This window comes from Perca flavescens, chromosome 10 (assembly GCF_004354835.1).
Source record: "Perca flavescens isolate YP-PL-M2 chromosome 10, PFLA_1.0, whole genome shotgun sequence".
Lineage (NCBI taxonomy): Eukaryota > Metazoa > Chordata > Actinopteri > Perciformes > Percidae > Perca > Perca flavescens.
The window spans coordinates 1,098,595-1,112,910 of record NC_041340.1 but is presented as its reverse complement, the minus strand read 5'-3'; the positions used below and the strand labels follow the sequence as shown (position 1 = coordinate 1,112,910).

At 42.6% G+C, this 14,316-nt stretch overlaps 1 protein-coding gene across 1 annotated transcript; it reads right to left on the bottom strand.

The window, feature by feature from the left end:
• Positions 1-950: 950 nt before the first annotated feature.
• LOC114562968 (gastrula zinc finger protein XlCGF7.1-like) lies at positions 951-13,477 on the bottom strand. The gene is made up of 2 exons (XM_028589688.1): positions 13,270-13,477; positions 951-2,390 (listed from the first exon to the last, which is right to left on the bottom strand). Exons 1-2 carry the CDS (start codon positions 13,360-13,362, stop codon positions 1,605-1,607), a joined length of 879 nt encoding a protein of 292 aa, XP_028445489.1. The 5' UTR covers positions 13,363-13,477; the 3' UTR covers positions 951-1,604.
• Between the last annotated feature and the right edge of the window lie 839 nt (positions 13,478-14,316).

Here is a 14,316-nt window from a genome sequence, read left to right as displayed (position 1 = left end):
CTGTACCTGAAGATACTGCCGTGTCGGGTGACACTGCAGCTGCCACAGATCAGGATGACCTGATGGTTAAAAGGTGCTGGAGGTAGGATTGTGAAGAACCAGGACTTAGCCAAAGAATTTGAAGATCAACAATTTGAGGATCCGCTAGAGGCTAAATGGTCTCCTAAGCTCCTCCCCCCACAAGGTAAAATGAATGTGTGTGAGCAGTGATTGACACACAGTTAGAGACCCCCCGGCCCTGATTGGTGTAAATGAACAGGGAGCGTTTTTCAAATAATGAGAGATGGTGAGAACTCGTGGTCAGCATTGTGGACTGAAAGTCAATCTAGGAGTTTAAAAACAGGCATCCTTGGTTAGAGTGGAGTTAGGTAAATATCAGCACACATGCAAAGCTGATATGAGCAATGGAAATTCATAGGGTCAATCACTATACAAATTCAAGTAAATTCCCTTGACGCCTGAATTTATTCACAATTATATAAACAAAATATTATGTGTGTTTCTGGCTCCAAGCTGATGCTAAATTAAGTTGAGAATGTTAATTTGTCTATAGCATATGGAATAGATATAAATTTAGGTATGATGCAAATTAGCGACAACAGGCATTATGGTACAATTCATTACAAAATGGTAAAATTAATAAAACACATAGTAGATTTCATTCATGTCACAAAGTTGTTAGAACTTCTAAACTGTAAATGACAAATACATGGATCTTGACAACGTCAAGAAAGAAAACACTCTCCTACTCCCTACATTGACAGTAGTTTCTTTAGGGTTAGGGGTAGGGTTAGGTTTAGGGTTAGGGTTAGGGTTAATTTCGCTTCCGTGAACCGGATGTATCTCCCACTCCGACCGGTCCTACGAGAAACCAGTGCATGCAAAAGGTTCCTAGGTATGTATCGCATGTAAACAAACCGGCATTGGGGGGAACACACACGCTATCTCGCCTGCAGTCGGAATGGAAGGGGTTTGATGCAAATTAGCGACAGTCGGCGTTAAGGGGTTAAATCTTGAATGTGCATTACTTTACACAGTTAAATTACTATATGGTAATATTAGTTATCAATGGTCAGATAATTAACTAACTAACTAAGTGAAAGTGGAGATTTTTTCTCCTCTTGTCTGCTTTTTAAGCGTTTGTTAGGCATGGTGAAGATTGTTTATTAAATACGTTTGTGTAAATGTAGGCCCTGTTCAGCAGATGTTACTACTAATAGATACAAAAGTTGTATGATGATGCTAATTATTAGTCATGGTTTTGTGTGGCACTCTAGCGGTGTCGATCAAATGGCTCATTTGTGTGATGTCCTGTTGTGTTCATGTTCTGTTGAGTTTCTCAAAAAGGAAATCTGTCTCATCTTTTTCTCAAATTTAAGTGTTTTTCAAGGCCTTTAAATAAACACCATCAATACAATTGTCCGTGTACAGTTCCTATATGGAAACGTCACATGGGCTTAGTGTATGGGGTGTCTCTGTGGGACAGGCGAGTAGGAGGCTGAGAGGGGAAAATCACCGTATACTCACTACAAAAAAATAGACTACACCACTGGGTATTTTTTCCCCTTTCTCCACTCTAACAACAGTTTGGCTTTAGAAAATGTTCAAGAGGAGGCAGTGTGAATGCGTTTGTGGGTTTTAAGGTTACCATTCTCAGAAAAAGTTTTCCCACATTGTTCACAGCTGTACGGCTTCTCTCCAGTGTGAATGCGTTGGTGGGTTTTAAGGTTACCACTATCAGAAAAAGTTTTCCCACATTGTTCACACCAGAACGGCTTCTCTCCAGTGTGAATGCGTCGGTGGGTTTTAAGGTTACCACTATCAGAAAAAGTTTTCCCACATTGTTCACACCAGAACGGCTTCTCTCCAGTGTGAATGCGTCGGTGGGTTTTAAGGTTACCACTATCAGAAAACGTTTTCCCACATTGTTCACAGCTGTATGGTTTCTCTCCAGTGTGAATGCGTTGGTGGACTTTAAGTTTACCCGACGTTGTGAAAGCTGCTCCGCATTGGTCACAGTTGTACGGTTTATCTCCAGTGTGAATGAGTTGGTGGGCTTTAAGGGTATCACCACGAGAAAAGGTTTTCCCACATAGTCCACACCTGTATGGCTTATCTCCAGTGTGAATGAGTTGATGACTTTTGAGAACACCCCACTGTTTGAAAGCTGCCCCACATTGTCCACAGCTGTATGGTCTCTCTCCAGTGTGAACTCTCTGATGAATCTTTAAACCTCCAGTTGTGGGGAAGGTCTTGCCACAGTGCTGACAGCTGTATGGTTTCTCTCCAGTGTGAACTCTCTCATGAATCTTTAAATGTCCAGATGTTGTGAAGGACTTGCCGCAGTACTGACAGCTGTGATGTCTGAGTCCCCCTCTTCCTCTCAGTTTCTATAGAAACAGACAGAGAGTTAGATGCAATGGTGGAGCGATACACATGCAAACATACTTACATGGGGAGTTTCTCAATACCAAGAATGCAAAGTACGGACTTGTGTTCTTGGGGATAATGGGCCTCATTCACCAACCGTTCTTACAAAGAAATGTGTTCTTAAACCCTTCTTACGAACTTTTTACGAAAATTCTGGCATTCACTAATGTTTTTTTAAACTTGGATTTGTTCTTAGCTAAGAACAAAATCTACAAACACTGAAAAGCACTCTTACGCACATTTGAGTGATGACAATTTGCTCCAAATGATTGCTTACTGCATTTTATTTAATTCTACAGTTGTTTACAATGATAGTATTGTACTGTAATGTATTTCTGATCATTTGTTGAAAAAAAATGTATTATTTGGTGATTGATCGCTATTTATAGGGCCAAAATGCAGTGGTAGAATATAACAAGTACAAATTCGTCCTAACTGTACTTAAGTACATTTTTCACGTATCTGTACTTTACTTAAGTAGACTCAATAGTGCATAGCCTACTTTTGACTTTTACTTTGTTACATTTTGCAGCAATTATCTATACTTTCTACTCCACTACATTTCTACAATGTTCGTTACATTTTCTGATCAGTTTCCCCCTGCCAAAACATCTTCCTGACCGTCACACGTTTGTCTCACCAGTAAAGTTTGGTTGCCGTAGATACTGTATATATGGGTTGCCGTAGATACTGTATATATGGGTTGCCGTAGATACTGTATATATGGGGCACCGCTGATCGAAGCCGGCTCCGGTGCTGCAGAGCCCGGGTGCAGCGCCGCTGACCCTCGGTAATACAGCCTCCGGTAAAAGTGAAAACGTTTGTTTTTATTATTCCCGTTTTTAAATCAAAGTTGCTATATCTATTTCTCTCCACAGCGTCGTTTACTCCTCTGCCAGGCTGCGTAAGACGTGTTCATATCTTAGGGCGTTTTCACACATACCTTGTTTGGTCCGGACTTTCGGACTTTTTAGTTTGATCCGAACCAAAATTACAGGTGTGAAACCTCCCCCGGACCGCGGTCCGGATCAAAAGACCAAATTTTGGTCTGACAAAAAGAGGTGGTCTCGGTCCGGACCAAACTGAACCATGGTCCGGTTCGTTTATAGTGTGAAAGCATTTTTGGATGGTTCGGACTTTTGGACCAAATACAAGAAGCTCTGGCAGGCTCTCCTTGTGTTACAAGACCGGGGAAGCTCCTTTAAGGTGCTTAGTGAGAGAGAGTGACGGTGAATGGGTTCAGAGAAGACAGCTGTCGGCTATCAGAGCAGAGAATACATCAGCAGTTTATTTGTTAAGTGGTAAATGTACAGCGTAGGTTTCAGTTTGTCTCTGAACAAATGCTCCAGAAAGAAAGTTCCCGTGTCTTGCTTCTCAACATCACAACAAAACAAAAAGGGCCGCGGCAGTAGGGGGAGAGCATCAGTCAGTAGGGGGAGAGCATCAGTCAGTAGGGGGGGAGAGCATCAGTCAGTAGGGGGGAGAGCAGCAGTCAGTAGGGGGAGAGCAGCAGTCAGTAGGGGAGAGCAGCAGTCAGTAGGGGGGAGAGCATCAGTCAGTAGGGGGAGAGCAGCAGTCAGTAGGGGGAGAGCAGCAGTCAGTAGGGGGGGGCAGCAGTCAGTAGGGGGAGAGCAGCAGTCAGTAGGGGGAGAGCAGCAGGGGAGAGCAGCAGTCAGTAGGGGGAGAGCAGCAGGGGAGAGCAGCAGTCAGTAGGGGGAGAGCAGCAGTCAGTAGGGGGAGAGCAGCAGTCAGTAGGGGGGAGAGCAGCAGTCAGTAGGGGGGAGAGCAGCAGTCAGTAGGGGAGAGCAGCAGTCAGTAGGGGGAGAGCAGCAGTCAGTAGGGGGGGAGAGCAGCAGTCAGTAGGGGGAGAGCAGCAGTCAGTAGGGGGAGAGCAGCAGTCAGTAGGGGGAGAGCAGCAGTCAGTAGGGGGAGAGCAGCAGTCAGTTGGAAAAACTCCGACACAGAGAGAGGATATGAGAGGACGAGGAAGCCCTTCAACAAACCAATCAGTTAGAAGTATCTGGAGATGTAGCTCACGTATGTGATGACGGCAGGACGTAGGTTTGTCACGTAGAGATCTTTAGTGCGCTTGCAAAACTGCAGTGTGAAACCACAACTTACCGGATCAAATGTATACAATTTAACAAAAACATGAACCTTGGTCCGGACCTTGGTTCGGACTTTCATGTGTGAAAACGCCCTTATTTATTTGGCTGGACCTCTTCACATTTCCCCATTTGCGCTGCTTCACACACTTTATTTGCATGGTTAAAGAAAATGAAATACATCCATGAATAAAACCAACCGCATTCCGATTCTAACAACATATTTCCGTTTTATGCTGGTTAGGATAGGAACTTTTTTTAAAAGCCAGGCCTCGTTTGTGGTAGTGGACATCTTATACTTTTACTAAAGTAAATATGTCTCTGGTTATTTTACTTTTATTTAAGTACTGAGATTCAGTACTTCCTTCACCGCGGCTCCGACAATCTCCGAAAACCTGTCTCCCAGGAGGTGCACAGGAAGTGTCATGTCCTTATATGGGAATTTGCGGGGCGTTTTTTTTTGCTAATTAGGAACAACTGGCACGCGCTTTCAGTTAGGAAGACGTGGGATTCATCAATCATAAGAACACAGGTGCGAACAATTCTGCTGTTTAAGAAGACGTCATGAATCCGGCGTAGACTCGTCTTAGGAACCTTCTTAAGAACATATTTAAGAGAAAACGTAGGAAGATATTGGTGAATGAGGCCCAATGTTCTTGCTGGTTGTTCTTGGAAGAATAAACTCGCAAGTTCACAAGCACAGAAAACGCTGTTAACGTGCTATGAGGCGCCGCCCCCTTGCTGGCGACTCTGCTACCACTGTGTCAGAACTCAGAACGTCCGTGTTTTATGTGTTTTTGTGACTCTTTGGAAGTCTTTTTAATTCTGGATTATTAGCGTGATTGATCCTTGATGACCTAATTATGATTTTATTCAACAATCGTACCGTTGTTTGCCTTCTGTGGCTGTGGACACTGATTGTTTGGAAAGCTGTACAAACAACATCCCAGGCTATGAGAGAGCCCGGCCTGCCTCTCATGTACAGCCGGCATGAGCTCCTTCAACTGCGTGTTTCTGTACCAGGACTACTGAATCGTGATGCTGATCTGACAGATATCAAGCCCAGGGCCAAAGGAAGGAAGAGGGGCAGCAGAGGAGGTGTTCGGGTACGAAACCGTTGGCGGGGATTTAAACCTGTTTTACCTTCGGTCATTATGGGGAACGTCCGCTTCCTTGTCAACAAGGCGGACGAGCTGACAGCTTGTTTGAAGTTTGATCGTATGTTCCGGCAGACCAGCCTACTCTGTTTTTCTGAGACGTGGCTGTCCGACAGGATACCTGACTCTCACGTGGAGATGGATGGTTTTGTACTTCATAGGGCGGACAGAGATCAAGCAAACACGGGTAAGAAGCAAGGTGGAGGTGTTTGTTTGTACGTGAACGACCGGTGGTGTCACGCCAAACATGTTACGGTAAAAGAGAGAGTTTGTGACCCGAACATTGAGCTCATTGTAGTAAGTTGTCGACCTTACTACTTACCCAGGGAGTTTTCCCATGTCATTGTCATGGTGGTGTACATTCCCCCATCGGATAATGGGAAATGTGCCACTGAGACTATTTTGAGAATCATGCATGATTTACAGCGCCCTCTCCAGACGCCGCTGGTTATCATAAACGGGAGTTTAATCATTGCTCTCTCTCCACCACTCTGCCGTCTCTTAAACAAATGGTGACGTGTCCTACGAGGGGTGACAAAACTATTGACTTGTTTTATACGAACGTTAAGGATGGCTATGTTTCTAATGTGCTTCCTCCGCTGGGTAAATCGGACCATAACCTGATAACCTTGATGTCTAAATATACTCCGGTGATACGGAAACAGCCGATAACGTCAAAGACTGTGCGCATCTGGTCAGAGGATGCCTGTGAAACACTAAGGGGGTGCTTTGAATGCACAGACTGGACTGGGTTCTTTGATGGTGATAATGATCCGGATAGTATTTCTGACAAAGTGACTTGTTATATTAATTATTGTGTTGAGTCTATAATTCCTTGTAAATCAATCACAATTTTTCCCAATAACAAACCATGGGTAACCAGTAAGGGTGTGACGAGATCTCGTTTTACGAGATCTCGCGAGATTAAAACGTGACGAGACTTCTCGTCGATGTGAAAAGTTGTCTCGTGAGGCGATGTGATGTCAGCGTGATGGAGCGTGAAATTACTATTGAAGATCCCCCTGCCACTTTTAAATCATTTGTGTGCAAACATTTTTGTTTAATAAACGGCGAAAGAGTGACAGACAAGACGAACACAATATGTAAATATTGTAAGAAAAAATGCCAAAAATTGATACTACGCACCAGTGCTGTGGCTAACACGAGCACTATGCAAAAACACTTACAGCACCACCACAGCTCTCTACTAACTACAGCACCCGCGACGAAAAACATTAAAAGGCCAAACAACTCTAAAAGCCTTTGCATCTCTGCCACCGGTAAGTGTAAGAGCCACGGCAATAACGAGGGACATAGGCGTTTTCATTGCAGCTGATATGAGGCCATTTTCTGTGGTGGAAAATGTCGGATTTCAGCAACTCCTAAATATCCTTTGCTGTCTCCACTTGCCAAAGCATACCTTTCCATCCCTGCTACCTCAGTTCCAAGTGAGTGTGTTTTTTTCTACTGCAGGAGACATAGTTACTGCCCAAAGGTCTCAACTGCTGCCAGAAATAGTCGACATGCTTATATTCTTGAAAAGAACATGACCATATCTTAGGCTGTTCTGTGTAGTTTATCTTATAGAAAAAAATTGTTTCTGTTTGCACTTGTAGTTTTGAGAGAGCAGTACTTTGGTTATTGATACACTTACTGTTTGCATTTAAACATTTTCTGTTGTTTACACATTTATTTTATTTATACTGTTTATTTTTTTATGTTCGATTTGTGGAAAGGAGTTAGATTTCACAGGGCAGAAGCCAGTTGGTAGATTTTATACAAAACATTTTGCAGTGTTTGCATGTCCTTTACTGCATATGATTCATTAAAATAGTAAAAAAAAAGTTAAATAACATTCATCATTAATAGTTGATTTCAAAAGGCACCTAAATTGTTTTGCATTTTGTGATTTTTCAGTTGAATAAAAAAACTATTTTCCATTCATATATTTCATCGAGGATTTCTTTAAAAAAAAAAATTTTAAATCTCGTCTCATCTACCCAATCTCGTGATGTGTCTCGTCTCGTGGAATAAGCGTCTCGTCACACCCCTATTAACCAGAGAAGTTAAGATTGCAATAAATAAGAAGAAAGCTGCTTTTTATAGTGGTGACAAAGATGCAATTAAAAATGCTCAAAGAGAATTGAAAGTAAAGGCATAAAAAAAATGGTTTGGTTCTGGTTGGTTGTCAGTTGAGGTCATGGGTTGATATGGGAATTTATTTTATGTTTTATTTTTTTCCCAGTGGCAGCAAGGGATAGGTAGGATTTTTTCTTTTTTTTTTTTTTTTCTTTACAGTAGCGTTGGATACTCTATTTTTTCATGACATAGCCTACCTATTACTACATGTACACTTGTCACTTTGTAAATTGAAAACATGATGAGGCGTCATTCAGGTGCATATTAAGTAGCCAAATGTATCTGTTTTGGTCTTATAAAACATTGACCGGTTTAGCGCTCCAGCGGAGAGGATGGTTCGTTTAGACAGCAGCTACGTTTACAAGAGTTTGTCCAAAAATCAAGATTCGTTGCAAACTAAGATAAACTGTTAGACTACAAACTGACATCTTTCATTTTAGCTTGTTTGTAAAAAGTCGCTATTTGCAGAGTAGAGCTGTGTTTGCACAGCGCGGTGGACGAGAGTGGACAGCGCAGACTGAGATACGGGTTTCTATATGTTTCTGCCTGTAGAACAGGTGGGTATTGATAAGTGTTAACTTTTGAATAATGGATAAAAATAATGCCAATTTAAGTACACTATCAAAAACAGAATGATTTCTTAGCACACTCTTTAACTGCTTGCCTTTTATAGAATTAACATTCAACTGGCCATTCAAGTAGGTTACCAAAAATAGAAGTTTAATGCCCTGCTCTAAATATGGCCCTGTACGTGGCTGTAAATAGGCTAATTGAAACGTCTTCTGGACCTCTTGCCTTGTACGGCTTCATCATGTTGCACTTTGTGGTGCGTTTGAGGTGCTGGTCAAGTCTGTGGTGTTACCTTGTGGTGCTGCAACGAGGGCAAAGCAAGCCTCGCAAATGATATCAGACTGACCCTCGTCGTCTCGCTTGAATCCAAAATACTTCCACACGGAGACCGTTTGAGACTGAGTGATTGGCTGATTCTCGTCACTAGTACCTGTACTGGGTTTTCATCAAGATCCATTTGGTTTATTCCCAAACTACCACGCTCGCTCGACGAGTGAAACACGTGACTAAAAGGTGCTTTGTAATTGGCTGAGGCCCTGAACGTTTTTTACAAAAAAATTGTAAAAAAAATTAGTTATTTTAGTCATTTAAAAATTAAAATCGTGAACAGGGTGAATCGAGATTTTATAAATATTTATCGTGCAGGACTAGAGCGTAGCGTTAGTTCATCTGCTCCAGCGGCAGTAAATAATTTATAATCTGTATTGTTTGTAATCGGTTACATGTGCTGCGTGAAGTAACGCACACACATCGGCTCTGCTGTGTGTGTGTGCGCAGCGCGGGCATTGCTGTTCAGAATCCCGTCTATCTCCCATAATGCAACGCTTGTATCCAAATGAATTGTGTTGTGAAGTTGTCATTAGCTTCACTGCTGTTAGCCACCTCCACTGAGCCCCAGGGACCTGCTGTAACGTTAGAGCTCTCTAAAGGGTGTTTACCTTTCATTTGATCGGGTTTGCTTGCTACGTTGCCATCCTCTTAAACAACATTAACCAACATATAGTTCCTGAGTGGTTTCATCGGGCCTGATTAACGTGTTGAAGCTCCCTGGTGGCGCTGTAGCCGGCTGGTGACGGCTGCTTGAAGGCGCCGTCCTCCCGCTGCTGCTGGTTCGTGTGTTGTGGCTTCTTCTATTCAGTGTGTTGGTTATTATTTTGTGCCAGCATGGGATTGCTATGGCTATTGATGTTGTTGGCTTTACATTGGATTCATACTGTGATGATCATTTGCATCTGCCTGCATGCACAAAATGAGTGGATCAAGGGCTGATAAAAGAGATGATAAAATGCTTCACAAGTTAAATTTGGATGTTTCCAGTTTGATGCTCTGCTGCAGTCATCTGAAAATGCCACTGCATTCCCCAAATCTCTGCTGTCTTTAATCCCATCTGATGAACAAGAACAACTAAATGCATGGTTCACAGCAGCACTGAATCCAATCAGGACTTATTGAGGATGTTAAAGTGGGGCTTCCAGAAACCAGCAGGCCTCTTTCAAAGCCAACTCCTGATGTTGAGTGGAACCAAGAAGCTCTGGCAGTGAGTCTTCTCAACATGATGACATGTTGTCATGTGACAGTATATCAAACCTAAGCAGCAAAAAACAAGGTTCAACATCAAATGTGTCCAGCACTTCATCTGCCCGTCTCAGAGCAGAGGCTCAAACAGCTGCTCTGCTGAAAGAAGAGCATGCTCTGGAGGAACAGGAAGAGAAGAGAAGCTTCAAGTCCATGTAGCTGCAGCAGTGGCAGAAGCAAATGTGTGAAGGAGATCTGGATCTGGTGTGTGGAGTGCTGCTTCTCAGCCATCTAATGGCATGGAATCCAGGGCTGCAACTAACGATTATTTTCATAGTTGATTAATCGATGAGTTGTGTGATCTATAAAAATGTCAAAACATGGTGAAAAATGTGGATCAGTGTTTCCCAAGCCTAAGATGACGTCCTGAAATTTCTTGTTTTGTCCAAACTCAACTATATATTCAGTTTACTGTCACAAAGGAGAGCAGAAACTAGAAAATATTCACTTTAACAAGCTGGAATCAGAGAAATCTTTTTTTTTTTTCTAGTAAAAAATGACTCAACCGATTAATTGATTATCAAAATAGTTCGCAAATAGTCGACAACTAATTGATTAATTAATTCATCGTTGCAGCTCTAATGGAATCAGACTTTAAGAAAAAGGAAACAACTGTTGAAGCTCTTAACATTGATGCAGAGACTTTTGTTCCACATCAACTTGAAAAAGATGAACGAGGAAAACCAGCAACTGGAATCGCTGTTTTACACTTTGGAATACCAAAACAGAAAAGGGACAGACGATACCAGTTATCTCCAGCAGAGGCCCCCAGAGCTGATGAGACAGAGCCCAGTTCCTCCCAGGGTCCTCTTCTATGCTGTGGTATGCTGGGGAGGAAGCACTAAGAAGAGGGATGCTGGACCACTGCTGGTAAGGAGAGCTGGCTCTGTTGGGGGGGCTGAGCTGAACTGGAGTGCATCACTTCAATATCAGATAAAAGGACCCTGAACAAACTGGTCAACATTTTGGACAATGACTGTCATCCACTCCACAGCTCTATCACAAAGCTGAAGAGCATGAACATTTTTTTTACTTTGATTCTGGTTTCCGACCGACCCTGTCAATTTATGTGCGACCCAAATTTATTCCATGAGCTTGGGGAAGAAATAAAAAAATTTAATAAATACACAAATAAAAAGTTTGAGGCGAACTATAAATATGTTTTTGTACAGCACTGTTTTTGTACAGCACTCTTGTGTTAAGCGGCATTTAACGTTGTCGTGTCCAGTTTTACAGCAGCAGCAGCAGCGTGAGGACGGAGCCTTCAACTACTGCGCCGCCGTGGAGCTTCAACACGTTAAACAGGGCCGATGAAACCCCTCAGGAACTACATGTTGGGTTTAATTTCGTTCAAAAGGATGACAACGTAGCAAGCATGATCAAATGAAAGGTAAACACCCTTTAGCAGTGTTTCCCACACATAGACTACACATCAACACCGGCTGCCACATATTGCATTTCGTTTTTAATTTATTTTTTTAACACTTAACTTTAGCAGCGTATTTGTTCAGCTGCATTGACACACACACACACACACACACACACACACACACACACACACACACACACACACACACACACACACACACACACACACACACACACACACACACACACACACACACACACACACACACACACACACACACACACACACACACACACACACACAAGGCTATCCATGAAAACTACAGAAGATGGCTGGCAAAATTCACAAGTTTACAAAAAGTTGGTATTTCGTGAACATCTTTACACAATCACTCTGAATCTAATGTTGTCAGTGTGTTAACGTTGGAGTCCCGACCCCCAGCAAACAAGTGATTATGCCCGCTTTAGAAAGTTAACTGGTCACAAGTTTGCGGAAGATGCACTTGGGTTGTCGAGGTCAAAACACTATATGTAGCAGCTGTGAATCAAATAAACGTATTATAAATAATGTTATGTCATTTTTTTTACGGTTACGTTGAATGTTTGCTGCTTCAATCCAGATGAGTATTGAAAAGTATTTTCCAAGACGGAAAAATGCACATGTTGAGGATGAGGACCAGCCTGAAGCAGAGGTATCAGTCTCAAACAGAGCTGAAAAGTCCACCAGTGGAATTAGTTATGTTATCAATTTGTGTACAATATTTTAGGCTTCAAACAGTGCTGCTCAAACAGAAAGACGGGGTCAAGGAGAGAAAGAGAGATTTGTTAGGCATTGAAGAAGGAGAGGAGGAAAGTATATTTATAACATTGTGTCCTCCTCAGTTTTTGATAACACCCTCGGTCACAAATTGCTTCTGAATATGTGGGAAAACACTGTCCCTGTGGTTCCATGGAGGTGGCCAACAGCAGTGAAGCTAATGACACACACACACACACACACACACACAGACAGACACACACACACAGACACACAGACACACAGACACACAGACACACAGACACACAGACACACACAGCGCTGTGCACTCTGGTCTCTCACTGCTGCCTGAGTGTGTACTAGGAAGTCTGGGCCTTTCTGCAGAGCCCCAGGGTGAAGTATCGATGTGTGTGTCATGTAAACCTTTTGTTTTATTATTCCACCTTTAATAAACAACCTTAAATGAGAGAAGTTGTGTGTCTTCAGTCCTAACTGGTTAACTTCATAAAGTGATTGTATACCAGTGTTGATATTCTATTCTGCTCCGGGGTGTCACCTCCTCCCTATTGGGGGGCCGGGGCCAGGATCCTTTCCTTCAGCTATAAACTTATAGTTCCTCTGTGACCCCTCACCTAGTTAAGAGATGTCTAACCAACCGGTGGGGCAACCCCCTCTTTTGATGGCCACATTCCTTTCTACTCTGAAAGTACTCCCCCCCCCCCCTGTTGTTCATTTTGCACAATGACAAATATTGTGATTGATTCTGATTCACAAAGTAGTAAAACTGTTTCATTTCCTATACATTCTTCACAATAAAAGCCCCTGGTTATTTTGTTACCTACATGCTTTTATTTTGAAGAGGAAACCTGGAGGAAATGTAGCTCTTCATCAGCAGTAACTTAACAAGAGTCCTCTAAACGGAGCCCAAATGTAAACCAAAGCAGATATCAACTAGAAACTAAACTAAGCCCAGAGATTCAGTTAGAAGCTCCAAACGGACTGAGAGCTGAACACAGCGAGACTTTTAAAAACCTCTTTGGACGCCTCTGGCCCCTTTTCACCCAGAGAGAAGCATGTGTGCTAATGGCCACAGAGCCCCCCCCACGTTGTTTCCATGAGAGTCGGCCATCTTGTGTCTTTAGTGTGCTTGTTGTGTCCTAACACTGACCTGAACACCGCTGCTATCAGAGGCCGAGCCTGCTGCTGCTCTTCTGGGGACCTTGTTGCTCCGCTGCTCCGGCTTCTGCTGCTCCTCCTCCATTCCGCTCTTGTTCTGGTCCTGGTCCTGGTCTCGGAGATCCAGCAGCTCTCCACCGGGACTGCTGACTCACTCCGGGTTCCAGACTGTATGGCTGCAGCCTGGAGCCTCCTGTCTCTTTCCCGCCTGGTGCCGCCCCCGAGCTTCTACTTTTCAAAGTAAAAGCTCGCGTCTGGTCCGCTATTAGGCTCGTTCGAGATGAGCCAGATCTGCGCAGATCGAACAGCTGATTGGTTCAGAATCGACTTAACATGATGACGTTTAATGTAAACTTATAGTTATGTTTAGAAGTCAGAGAGACTAAATCTGTTCAGATTACAGATCATCTACAGTATGTTGTTAATTAAAAACAGCAACAGATCACATAGAGAATTTTGACAGCTACTCTGTCATAATAAAATCTTCTTCTTCTTCTTCTTCTTCTTCTTCTTCTTCAGTTGATTGTTTAACGGCGGATGCGGACTAACTTAGCGCACTACCGCCACCCTCCATATAAATTGTGCATGATCATCACTATGGCTTACATCTTTGAGAATACTGTAGCCTGCAAGCTACAAAAAAATTAAAATAAATAAAAACTATATTCTGTCAATGAGTCCAGTGTTCTTTAAAAATTCAAACATATACTTTATTATTACTCCATGATCGGAGCCCTTAGACAAAAGGTCTCTAAGGATAAAACTTTCTCTATTATCTATTTTCCTTTTCATAAAAACCCTTTCTCTATTAAATTTCCTACATATCATAAAGACATGTTCCACTCTTTCTGACACATTACAAATCTCGCAATTTCCTGAATTATGTTTTCCTATTAACTGTAATGTTTTGTTTAGTCTGGTATGCCCTAGTCTCATTCTTCTTTTCGACACCTTAATACTAAACGACCCTCTCGACCAACCTCAGGATTTACACTGTAAAAATCCCTCCCTTTATCTTCCCTGTCCCATTTATCTTGCC

What these genes read in the sequence shown, in the direction of transcription:
- LOC114562968 (XM_028589688.1), bottom strand. Translation starts at nt 13,362, where the DNA reads ATGGAGGAGGAGCAGCAGAAGCCGGAGCAGCGGAGCAACAAGGTCCCC. An exon ending in CTGATAGCAGCGGTGTTCAG is followed by an intron (nt 2,391 to 13,269) that starts GTCAGTGTTAGG and finishes CTGTTTCTATAG; the next exon opens with AAACTGAGAGGAAGAGGGGG.